The 12,164-nt window shown below is 38.4% G+C and overlaps 1 protein-coding gene across 6 annotated transcripts in view; it reads left to right on the forward strand.

Moving 5' to 3' along the window:
- Positions 1–12,164, forward strand: part of LOC105479152 (tripartite motif containing 33) — a 122,087-nt gene that overhangs the window by 93,265 nt on the left and 16,658 nt on the right. For 4 of the 6 annotated variants that reach the window (XM_011736991.2, XM_011736992.2, XM_071085873.1 and 1 more), the window contains 2 exons: positions 665–736; positions 10,892–11,024. In XM_011736991.2, coding sequence (XP_011735293.1) covers positions 665–736; positions 10,892–11,024 — 205 coding nt within the window. The remainder of the gene's footprint in view (positions 1–664; positions 737–10,891; positions 11,025–12,164) is intronic. The other 2 variants (XM_011736993.3, XM_011736995.3) reach the window with 1 other exon arrangement.

The raw sequence follows: 12,164 nt of genomic DNA on the forward strand, positions 1-12,164 counted from the left end.
ATGTTAGCTAGGATGGTCTCGATCTCCTGACCTCATGATTCGCCCACCTCAGCCTCCCAGAGTGCTGGAATTACAGGCGTGAGCCACTGCACCCAGCCATGTATACCATATTTTAAAAAATCCATTCATCCGTTGATGGACACTTAGATTGCTTACATATCTTGGCTATTGTGAATAATGCTGAAGTGAGCATGGGAGTGCAGATAATTTCTCTGATATAACAATTTCGGTTCTTTTGGATATAAATTTCAGTGATCTCTTGCATTGCATGGTGACCACAGTTTATTGATAGTGTATTATATATTTAAAAATTCCAAAAATGGATTTTTAATGTTCTCACCACAAAAAAATGATGGGTTAGTGGGTTAGATATGTTCATTAGCTTGATTCAATCTTTCTATAACATAGATCAGAACATTACATTGTACACCATAAGTAGACACATTGTTATTTGCCAGTTAAACAAAAAAGAGTTAAGCATAAATATTTGAGTCTTGAAAAGTTATTTAGCTAAAACTAGCATTCCTCAATATTTTAGAGTTCTGGGGAATTGAATGTCGTATGAATAGCAAATTATGGGACTGTCTAAACGGAAGTACAATAATGGTGGATTAATATCACCTTTGCTAAAAGGCTAGTTACTCCCTTTCTACACCTGCCACAGGCAAACGTTGTTCAGATGATGCACTCCTGGTGTGAGTTTGGAGCCAGAGAGAAGACCCAGGACCAAAATGTGGTTAGATCTTTGTTGTTGTTCTGTTAAATCCAAAAGGGGTAGTCAGTTGGGCTGAGAAAAGGATGGGGTTGGAAGGCCAAGATAGTAGACACTTTGAGGCTTATACCGAGAGGGGGAAATGATGGAAGAGAGGAATAGATGGAATGTGAAGGACCTTTGAGTGAGGGCTTTTGCCCTTTCAACTGAAGAAAAGTATGCTTTGGATCCTTCTGAAATTTCACCAATTTGTTTCAGTTAAAAGCATTTTCTTTTAAAATGTAAATATAATCTGCCAGCATTATACTGAATTTTATTTTATGCAATGTATGAGTTACTTTCATATCTTGGAGTCCGGGATCACCATAGGAACAAGGAGCAATGAAACTGTTGTGACAGTAGCACCCTTGATTCTTTCTGTGGCTACAGTTTAGTGTTTTGTTTTAGTGAGTTTTAATGGGCTTATATAAGAGTTTTAAAAGATATTTCTAGAGCTTCAAACATTTTTTAAAAAATTTTATTTAAAGTAAGTGTGTATATTTAAGGTAACAACATGATGTTAAACATATACGTAGTAAACTGGTTACTATGGTGAAGCAAATTAACATATCCATCATCTCACGTAATTACCCATCCCCCTGCTCCTGTAAGAGCAGCTATAATTTACTCATTTAGCGAAAATTTTGAATACAATGCACTATTAACAAAATTTTTCAGAAATCACTAACATATTGTGAATTCTCTCAATCTGATTGCTTCCCTAATATTAGGAGAAGTCTTTTTTGGCTGAGGGATTGGTAGTTTTATTGGTGATGAGAGGACTGGACCATACAGAATGGAAACTTTTTAAATACAAATTAAAAAGTAACATTTCTAAGATAACAGCTTATAGTTTGCGAAGAGCTTTCACAGGCAATATATAAGTTTAATGCTTAAAATCACCTGATATGTAATATCCCTGTTTTATGGATAAGAGTAAGAGAGGTTCATATAACCGCCTGATGGGTTAATTCTGTCCACCACACAAACAAAATCAATTCACAGAGACCATGGCATTGCAGTAAAAAAAGAATTTAATTGACATGAGGCCACCCACGCCACACAAGAGAAGGAGTTATTACTCAAATCACTCTTTGAAGGCTTGTAGTTTAGGGGTCTTTTCTTTTCTTTTCTTTTCTTTTTTCTTTTCTTTTCTTTTCTTTTTTTTTTTGAGATGGGATCTAGCTCTGTTGCTCAGGCTGGAGTGCAGTGGTGCAATCTTGACTCACTGCAGCCTCCACCTCTGAGGGTCAAGCTATTCTCCTGCCTCAGCCTCCTGGGTAGCTGAAAGCACACGCCACCAGGCCCGGCTAATTTTTGTATTTTAGTAGAGACAGAGTTTCATCATGTTGACCAGGCTGGTCTTGAACTCCTGACCTCAAGTGATCCACCCGCCTCGGCCTCCCAAGGTATTGGGATTACAGGCGTGAGCCACTGTGCCTGGCAGTTTAGGGGTTTTTCAAAGGTAGTTTGGTGGAAGGGGTAGGGGCAGTAAGGCAATGGGTGCTTGCTGCTGATTGGTTGGGTGATGCAGTCATGGGGTGTGGGAAAATCCCCCTTGCTGAATCGCTTCTGGGTGGGGCCACAGGAGGGCTTGTTGGGTCCAGGTGGAGCCATTGTCTGTGTCAGATATGCAAGAAACCTCAAAAAGTATCTAAAAAGGCCAGTCTTAGGTTCAGCAATAGTGATGTTATCTGCAGGAGTAATTAAGGAAGTTATCTATCTTATGACCTCCAGAGTAATGGCTGGCAGTCCTTTATGTCGACACCTTAGCAGAATTCAGGCTCCTTTCCTCCTGCTAGCCTGGTGGTCTCTTTTTAACTTTACAAAGGCAGTTGAGTTTTGGGGAAGGGCTGTTATGTGAACTATAAACTAAATGTCTCCCAAAGTCAGCTTGTCTCAAGACCAGGAAAAATTAATGTCAGCATGAAGGCTAAAGGCAAAGAAGAGGGAGGTTGACTAGATTAGATCCTCCCTGACTCTTTCACTGATAGAATTTTTGCAAAGGCAGTAATACAGTTTGGCTCTGTCCTCACCCAAATCTCACCTCGAATTGTAATCCCCACTTGTCGAGGGAAGGACCTGTTAGGAAGTAATTGGATCATAGGGGTGGTTTCCCTCATGCTGTTCTTACAAAATCTGATGGTTTTTAAAGTGGCAGTTTCCTCTGCACTGACTCTCTCTCCTACCGCCTTGTGAAGGTGCCTGCTTCCCCTTTGCCTTCTGCCATGATTGTAGGTTTCCTGGGGCCTCCCCAGCCATGCAAAACTGTGAGTCAATTAAACCTCTTTTGTTTATAAATTACCCAGTCTCAGGTAGTATCTCTATAGCCATGTGAAATTAATGCAGGCAGTTTCATTAGTGACTTTCCTAGAGTCACATGATAGATAGAAAAGTTGGAATGTTAGGCTGGGTGCAGGGGCTCTCACACCTGTAATCCCAGCGCTTTGGGAGGCTGAGGCTGGCAGATCACCTGAGGTCAGGAGTTCGAGACCAGCCTGACCAACATGGAGAAACCCCGTCTCTACTAAAGATACAAAATTAGCCACACGTGGTGGTGCATGCCTGTAATCCCAGCACTTTGGGAGGCTGAGGCTGGCAGATCACCTGAGGTCAGGAGTTCGAGACCAGCCTGACCAACATGGAGAAACCCCGTCTCTACTAAAGATACAAAATTAGCCACACGTGGTGGTGCATGCCTATAATCCCAGCTGTTCGGGAGGCTGAGGCAGGAGAGTTGCTTGAACCTGGGAGATGGAGGTTGCAGTGAGCTGAGATCACGCCATTGCACTCCAACCTGGGTAACAAGAGTGAACCTCTATCTCAAGAAAATAAATAATAAGAAAAGTTGGAGTTTTAAGTCCAGACTACTAATTATAAGTCCAGTTCTTTCTCTACACTACCTGTAACAATACCAGGGAGGTAGTTTGGGATTGTAGGCCTGGAAAGACATGGTATTGAGAGCTTTGGGCAGCCAGAGGTATGCACAGTTTAACAATGTCATTCAGTTTTTACTAAGCACTTACCTTATGCTAAAGTTCTCAAGCATTGAGGATAAGAAGATAAACAAGACTTGGTTCTAGTTCTTAAGAACCTTACAAAGGGAGAGGCAAGTATCATCTTTTTTTTAAAAATATAATTCATATACCATGAGATCCACTCTAAAAATGTACAGTTCAGTGGTTTTTAGTACATTCACAAGATTGTACGACCATTACCACTAATTCAAGAATGTTTTCATCACCTCAAAAGAAATGGTACTCATTAGCAGTCACTCATATCCTTCTCTTCCAGCCCCTGGAAACCACTAATCTACTTTGTCTCTATGGACGTTGCACAGTATGAATGGAATTATATTTGGCCTTTGATGTCTGGCTTCTTTTACTTAGCATGATGTTTTCCAGGTCTGTCCATATTTTAGATGTATTAGGATTTCATTTTTTTTTATGGCTGAATAATATTTCATTGTATACATATATCATTTGTTCATCATCAGTGAACATTTGCTTTTCTTCTCTGGCTGTCAGGAGTAATGCTGCTGTGAGCTTTCATGTACAGGTTCATACAAGTATGAACGTAGTGTACTAAGCTGTTGTTGCATTGCTGGTTATAAAGAAAAGAGGTTTAATTGTGTAACTGTTCTGCAGGTTTTACAGGAAGCATATTTAAGCCCATTTATGGATTATTTTTAACTCTTCTTCTACTTAATTTGGCTAGATTAAGAATTCACATGGAGAAAACCTAGCATTAGCATTAGTTTAAGCTGCTGAAATAGCCAAGATAGCTAAGTTTAAGATTCAAATGTAGAGGTGAAGTCTCAATTTTTTTTGCCTGATAAGAAAAACTTCCTCAAGGACTGAATTGCACTTTAGTGTGTAGATATGAGATACGGTTTGTTGGTCAAGATAGAGATGTTGTTTTAGACTTGGGAAATGGTATATGCAATGGTTTGAGGGAGTGAAAAGGCACAACTGGGAGTAATAAGATAGAAGTGAGTTGTTATACAAAATAGAATAGATGAGGAATTATTTGTATAGCTATTGATATATACTAAGTCAGATGTATTAATGGTGATATAGTTAGGTAACTAGAAGAAATATATTAAAATGAAGAATTTTAGCTTTACATTGTTTATGCAAGAAGGTAATAGGAGATAGTAAATGGAAAACAGGGAATGTTTTGTAGTATTTTTAGTGTTTCACTTATGGTACAGTACATGTATTTCATTAATCAGGTTTAGAACCTTTCTGTTAGTTGGTAAAATGTAGTATTTTCCTGATGACCAGTAGAATAGCAGCTAAATATGGAATCCTTTTATTAGGTTCAAGGCCAAGTCTTCAATACAGCATAACACTAGAGCATTTCTGGAAACATGGGTCACTATTAATGTACTTGTATATTTTCTTTAACAAATATCTGAGAACTTACCATGTATTAGACCCTAGGTACTGATTATATAAGGATCAAATGGAAATGGCCCTTGACCTCAAGGAGTTTCTTGTATAATAGGGAGGTAGTTTTCTTTTGTTCTTTTTTATTGTTGTTCTTTTTTTTTTGGTTGGAGTCTTTCTCTGTTGCTCAGGCTGGAGTGCAGTAGCGCAGTCTTGGCTCATTACAACCTCCACCTCCTGGGCTCAAGCAATTCTTCTGCCTCAGCCTTCCGAGTAGCTGGGACTATGGGTGTGCACCACCCCGCCCGGCTAGTTTTTTTTGGATTTTTAGTAGAGAGAGGGTTTCACCGTGTTTTTCAGGCTGGTCTCGAACTCCTGACCACAGGTGACCCGCCCACCTTGGCCTCCCAAAGTGCTGGGATTACAGGCCTGAGCCACTGCACCTGACCGGGTGACAGTTTTCTAAACAGGGTCAAAACAGTGAGCTTATTGGTACAAATGGATGTGTATAGATGACAGTGAAAGAGTAGAGGCAGAAGATTCTACCTCTGCCTGTGGAAGTCAGAATCTACTTTATATGAGATCATCTTAAATTTGGACTTGAAAGATAAGTAGGCAAGTGTTAGCTAGTCAAGGTTAGTTAGAAGGCAGATATTCCAGATAAGAATTATGTATGCTGAAGCAACAAAGGGCATGAAAGGAGTGTGAGATTCAAAGCAGTTAGGTATACTGTAGATGATAATTTCAAGTCTGAGGTCAGATTTTGTGATTTTTCTTTTTTATGCTGACTTTGTCACTGTTTTATTTTAAGCTGTCTTAAATCTGGGTGCAGTGGCTCTGACTGTAGTCCCAGCACTTTGAGGAGGCCAAGACAGGAAGAGCACTTGAGGCCAGGAGTTCGAGACTAGCCTGGGCAACATAGCAAGACCCAGTTTCTACAAAAAAAATTAAAAATGAGCGGGGCATCTTGGCATGGACCTGTAGTCCTAGCTGCTTGGGAAGCTGAGACAGGAGGATCCCTTTAGTCCAGGGGTTCAAGGTTGCAGTGAGTTGTGATCGTGCCACTGCCCTCCAGCCTGGGTAACAAAGTGAGACCCTGTCTCAAAAAAAAAAAAAAAAAAAAAAAATAGAATCTACCTCATGGATATGTTGGTAAGATTAAGTTTGGTGCCTGACATGTAAGTATTCAATAAATGTTAGTTGTTACGATTATTTTTCTCTTTCTTTTCTTTTTTACCAACCCTCATTATTAAAAAGTAACCTTTGGGAGGAAGGACCCCTATTATGCTTTCATATTATGCTTAATAGGAAAATTATAACCATTCATACAAGTGTGTTGAGTACTTTGTACTTGTCTTGAGGAACAGTGGGAATGAGAGAGACCTGCTGTCATAGAGTTTACAGGCCAGGAGAATGCAGACATTTATAGATTTTTAAAAACCCTACCTATAATAAATTGTATAGCATTACTCAAAGGGGAAATTATAAGGCATCAACCTAAGGTGAGTATATACCAGGCGAACCCAACAAAACCTAGAGGGTTGTTAAAGCCTCTTTGAAACCTGGAAGCTGGGTAAGAGTTAGTAGGGAGATGTCAGCAGTAAATTTTATTAGGAAAAAGAGCAGAATTTCAAGTCCCACAAAGTCTAAAGGAACTGGGCACTTTTGAAGAACAGAAGAAAGTCCAGTGAAGAACAGGAAAGAGAGAAGGGCCTAGTTCTATAGAGGAAAATGGAAACTAGATCAGGTAGGGCCTTTGTTAAACTGCATAGAAGATTTTGGATTTTATCGTAAACTCAATGAGAAACCATTTTTGAAGGGTTTTGGTGGGGTAGGAGTAGTGTACATGACCTATCAGATTTGCCTACTTTTTAAAGGCCTTCATGAGCCATGTAAAACCACTGTAGCTTTTAAAAAAGAAAAAGGAAAAAAATAAAAATAGCTGTCTATCCCGTTCTTTCACCTGACTAAATCCCAGCACTATAACCAATTGGTGTACATCCTTTCAGATTTTTCCCTAGGAATATACAAACATGAATTTTAAAACGTGTGTGTGTGTGTTTTAATATATTTTGGTTTATTTTGTTTTGTTTTGAGACAGGGTCTCACTCTTTTGCTGAGGCTGGAGTGCAGTGGTGCTCAAGGGATCCTTCTGTCTCAGTCTCCCCAGTAACTGGGACTACGGGCACACACTACCATGCCTGGCTTATTTTTAAAGTTTTCTTTTGTAGAGATGGGGTCTTGCTACTAATAGTTGACCGGGCTGGTTTTGAGCTCCTAGTCTCAAGTGATCCTCTTACCTTGGCATCCCAAAGTGTTGTGATTACAGATATGAGCCAACAGACCCATCGTGTAATTTTTTTTAAGTAACAGAAAATGAGATTATACCACATGTATACACCTAGTGCTATAAATACTGTGTTGCAAGTTTTACATTTGTTTTTACATTTTTGCTTTTGGACTTTTTCTTTTCTTCTTTGTTTTTTTTTTTGAGATGGAGTTTCACTCTTGTTGCCCAGGCTGATGTGCAGTGGCACAATCTCGGCTCACCTCAACCTCTTGCCTGCTAGGTTCAAATGATTCTCCTACCTCAGCCTCCTGAGTAGCTGGGATTACAAGTGCGCACCACCACGCACGGCTAATTTTGTATTTTTAGTAGAGACGGGGTTTCTTCATGTTGGTCAGGCTGGTCTCAAACTCCCAACCTCAGGTGATCTGCTCACCTCGGCCTCCTAAAGTGCTGGGATTACAGGTGTGAGCCACCGTGTGCTTTTGGACTGTTTCATGTCAGTCCTTAGAGCTTTCTTGTGTTTTAATCCATATAGTATTCCATTTCATTGGATGTTTGTTTAGCCCTCTCTTGGTGAACTTTTAAAAGGTTTATCTCTCATATGTTACTATTAAAAACAAAGCTGCATTTGTGAAAAGATATTAACGTCATTAGTCATTAGGAAAATGCAAGTTAAAATCACGGCGAGATGTACCATGACATGCTTATTAGGATGGCTAAAATTAAATAGACTTAACATTAACCACAGCAAGTATTGGTGAGAATGTGGAGGAACTAGAACCTTCAAACACTGTTGGGAATGTAAAATGGTACAATCACTTTGAAAAAAGTTCAATTTCTTTAAAAGTTAAACATGTATCTGTCATAATGATTCAGCCCTTCTGCTTTTATTTGCCAAAAGAAAACAGGAAATATAGCTCTACAGAGATTCGTACTCACATGTTTATAGCAGCTTAATTTTAATAAGACAAAAACTGGAAACAACCCAAATGTCCACCTGCGGATAAATGGATAAACAAATTATGTGTTCATGTAATAGAATATTAACCAACAGTGAAAAGGAATGACCTTGATCCAACAGCAAGGATAAATCTCATTTATACTGAGTGAAAAAAATAGATGAAAAAAGCATACAGTATATAATTCAAATTATATAAAACTCTAGAAAAAAAAACTAAAGCCAAAGAAAGTAAATGAGTGGTTGGTTGAGGACAGGTTGTTTGAGAGAGAGATTGAGTACCATGGGGCATGAGGAATCTTGGGGGTAATAGATAAGATCTGTTCACTATTCTTGATTTTGGTTTCCCAGTTGTATACTATGTGAAAATACATTAAATTTTCACATCAGATCCTACACTTTGAATATGTTTAGTTTATTGTACGTTATTTATACCTTAATGTCATTTGTAAAAAGCTGCATTGAGGCACAATGAGTGTATAGTTTTAAACACATATTTCTGTAAGCTAAGTTGGTAGAAGTGTAGTTACTGGGCCAAAAGCAATTACACATTTAAATTTCACATAGATATTAACAAATTGCTCTACAAAAAATATTGTGCCAGCTTATATAGTTGAAAATGCCTATGTTTACACTGTCTTCCCAAATCATTCTTCCATCTTTTCCAGTGATGGATTAAAATGACATTATTGTTAATTTTATTTTCATTTCTTTGGTGAAATTGGTTTTCTTATGTTCATTGATTATTTCTTCTGTAAATTGTCTTTTGTGAAATGTCTTTGCTCATTTTCCTATTGGACTGTGTTTTTACTTTTAAGTCATGAAAATTATATAATACTTATATTTCCATGTACTTATTCAGGGATGCTCAAAAAACATTGCTTTAATGAATAAATGAATTAATGTCTTTCCATTAGACTTTTAACTTTATTGATGGTGACTATCCATGTCTAGTGAAACCCACAGGTGAATGTTTCAGTTTTTATTTATGGTGACTATCCATGTCTAGTGAAACCCACAGGTGAATGTTTCAGTTAGCAGCTACCTGTTGGAGGTTATAATGACATCAGGGATGCCCTTTAATGTACTTCCTGTTTGCCTCTTCCTGACCTGTCCATCCTCTACCCTTAAAGTTATCTTTCTAGCAAGAAATATAAATTGCAGGTGAGGAGTATAAAAAGGAGTGGAAATAGGTAACTTGGGATTTTCGTGTCTGTTTTGAATCATCTTCCCCCTTCTTTGTTTTTAGGTGGCATGCAGCCCCATTTTCATCTCTGGCCCGTATTAGGTACTCCCCCCTCATAACAAATCTTCCAGTTGACTTGAGTTGCAGCTAGGGATTCACCTGTAGTTACAGCTTTACAAGTGCATCCTTGGCCAACAGCTATGACCACAGGGTAACGCAACTGCTATTGTCCTTTGATTATCCCTCCATCTAACCTACTGCCTACTCTCACCTTCAGCCCTTCATGTCTCTGGCATGGGTTTTGTTTTGTTTGTAATTCCAGTACTTTGGGAGGCTAAGGTGTGCAGATTGCTTGAGCTCAGGAGTTGAAGACCAACCTGGGCAATGTAACAAAATCCCATCTCTACAAAAAAAACCCACAAAAATTAGCCAGGCATGGTGGCACATGCCTGTAGTGCTAGCTATTCAGGAGGCTGAAATTGAGGGCATGGCTTGAGCCTGGTAGGTGGAGGTTGCAGTGAGTCGAGATGACACCACTGCTCTTCAGCCTGGACAGCAGAGCCAGACAGACCCTGTCTCAAAAATAAGTAAAAGAACAATATGACCATTTCTTTTATGAAATAGTGTAAGATTTAAGGTAATATCCATACTTGAATAATTTTTTTTACTCTTTCTTACACATTTTCTCATTTAATCAGAGTTCTGCAGTATAGGTGGCATGTTTTAAAGACAGGAAACTGACGTTCAGGTTGAGAACCAGCCCAGAATCATAGTTACGGGTCTTCTGGCTTTATCCTACTACCTCTAAGTAAGGGAAGGGCTCATATGTACTGTTGACTGTGCCCTTTTTTATGTAGTAAGGGGCCTTATGTGTCAAGCTAAGGGCTTTCTGTGGGCTATAAGAATTTTCTAGAGCTTTAGAGCTGGGTACTAACATAATTACATTTCTGTTTAAGTGAATTATTATGGACATTGAAATGGAGGGATACTGGGGACAAGAATACTGATAAATAGGTCCTGCGGCAATTTTGAGAAATGGCAGAAGTGTCAGAGCATGTCAGCTATTTTCATAATAGAACATACAGGATTTGTTTTGCTCTGAGCACGTAGTTGTTTGTTGAATAATACAGTTTTATCCACATAAACTTTATACTGTGTGGGCCCTCAGGGGACCCTAAGGAAGCAATAATAAGGCTCAACTTGATATTGGATAATCTGTTAGTTTATTAGTAAACTGAGTATAAGCAGTGACATAAAATTAATAACTTCTCTGCTTTAATCAAAGCAAATTTGTCTTTATCTTCTTTCTCTTCAGTTGGAAGATGCTGGCTCAAGTAGTTTAGATAATCTACTAAGTAGATACATCTCAGGCAGTCACCTACCCCCACAGCCTACAAGCACCATGAATCCCTCCCCAGGACCCTCTGCCCTTTCTCCGGGATCATCAGGTAAAGCAAACAGGGATATTACCTTACTTTTTTAACACCTAAAAAAAAAACAGTCTCACTATCTTAGTCAGAATTCTCCAGAAAAACAGAGTAAGTAGGAGGTCTACTTGAAGAGAGGAAGGGAGATTGAGAGAGATTTATTTTGAGGAATTGGCTCATGTGATTGTGGGTGTTGGCAGGGCAGGTCAGGCAGGCTGGAGACCCAGGTAAGAGTATTGTTACAGTATTGAGACAAAATATCTTCTTTGGGGCATGAGGAGGTAGGGGAGAGAACAGGGCTCCATCTTCTCTTCTCTCTTAAAAGGGCTTTACCTGATTTTATGAGACCCACTTGCATTATGGAAAATAATCTACTTTTCTCAAAGTCCACTTATTTAAATGTTAATTAATCCCATCTAAAAAAAAATACCTTCACAGTACCATCTATACTGATGTTTGGCCATACTGCTGGGTGTCATATCCTAGCCAAGTTGACACAATAACAGATATTTTTTTCTTGATTGTTCTTTGTAATTATTTTTGTTCAAATACTATTGGTACTCTTTTCGCTAACTGAAATCATATTAATATATATCTGTAGTCGACACTGTTTGGAACTCCAGATTACTCAGCCCTTAGTATATTCAGTCTTTTATAGGTTTAATCTTATATTTTACAATACAGAGGGTCAGTTGAAGAGTTCTTTAGTTCCAAGTCAACTTTAAAACACTTTGTAAAATAATGAAACATTGAAAAATTATTTAAAAAGTAAGAGCTGAAGAAGGGCAGGTTAATTTTCAAACTGTAATTTTAAAATAAAAAATTTGCTGAGAACTATTAAAATAGCCATGATATATAGCTCTCTTCCAAAATCCCAGTGGTTTTATTAACCCCATTACTCAGTGATTCAGTTGGGACTCTTGAATACGTGATTGAAGCAACTCCAAACAGGTTAACATTCTAGAAGTGTTATTGAATGTATTTTTCTGATGTAAATTAAATGTTATTTCTTTACTGAAACGGACCACCTACTTCTTTCTAGAGGAAGAACAGTTCACTTGTGAATATGGATTTTCCATGAGATGCAAAATTAACATTTTTTAAATCACATAATTTTTAAGATTTAATAAGAATTATTTTAGGACTTCTGAAAATAATTAA

Source organism: Macaca nemestrina, chromosome 1, assembly GCF_043159975.1.
Source record: "Macaca nemestrina isolate mMacNem1 chromosome 1, mMacNem.hap1, whole genome shotgun sequence".
NCBI classification, from domain to species: domain Eukaryota; kingdom Metazoa; phylum Chordata; class Mammalia; order Primates; family Cercopithecidae; genus Macaca; species Macaca nemestrina.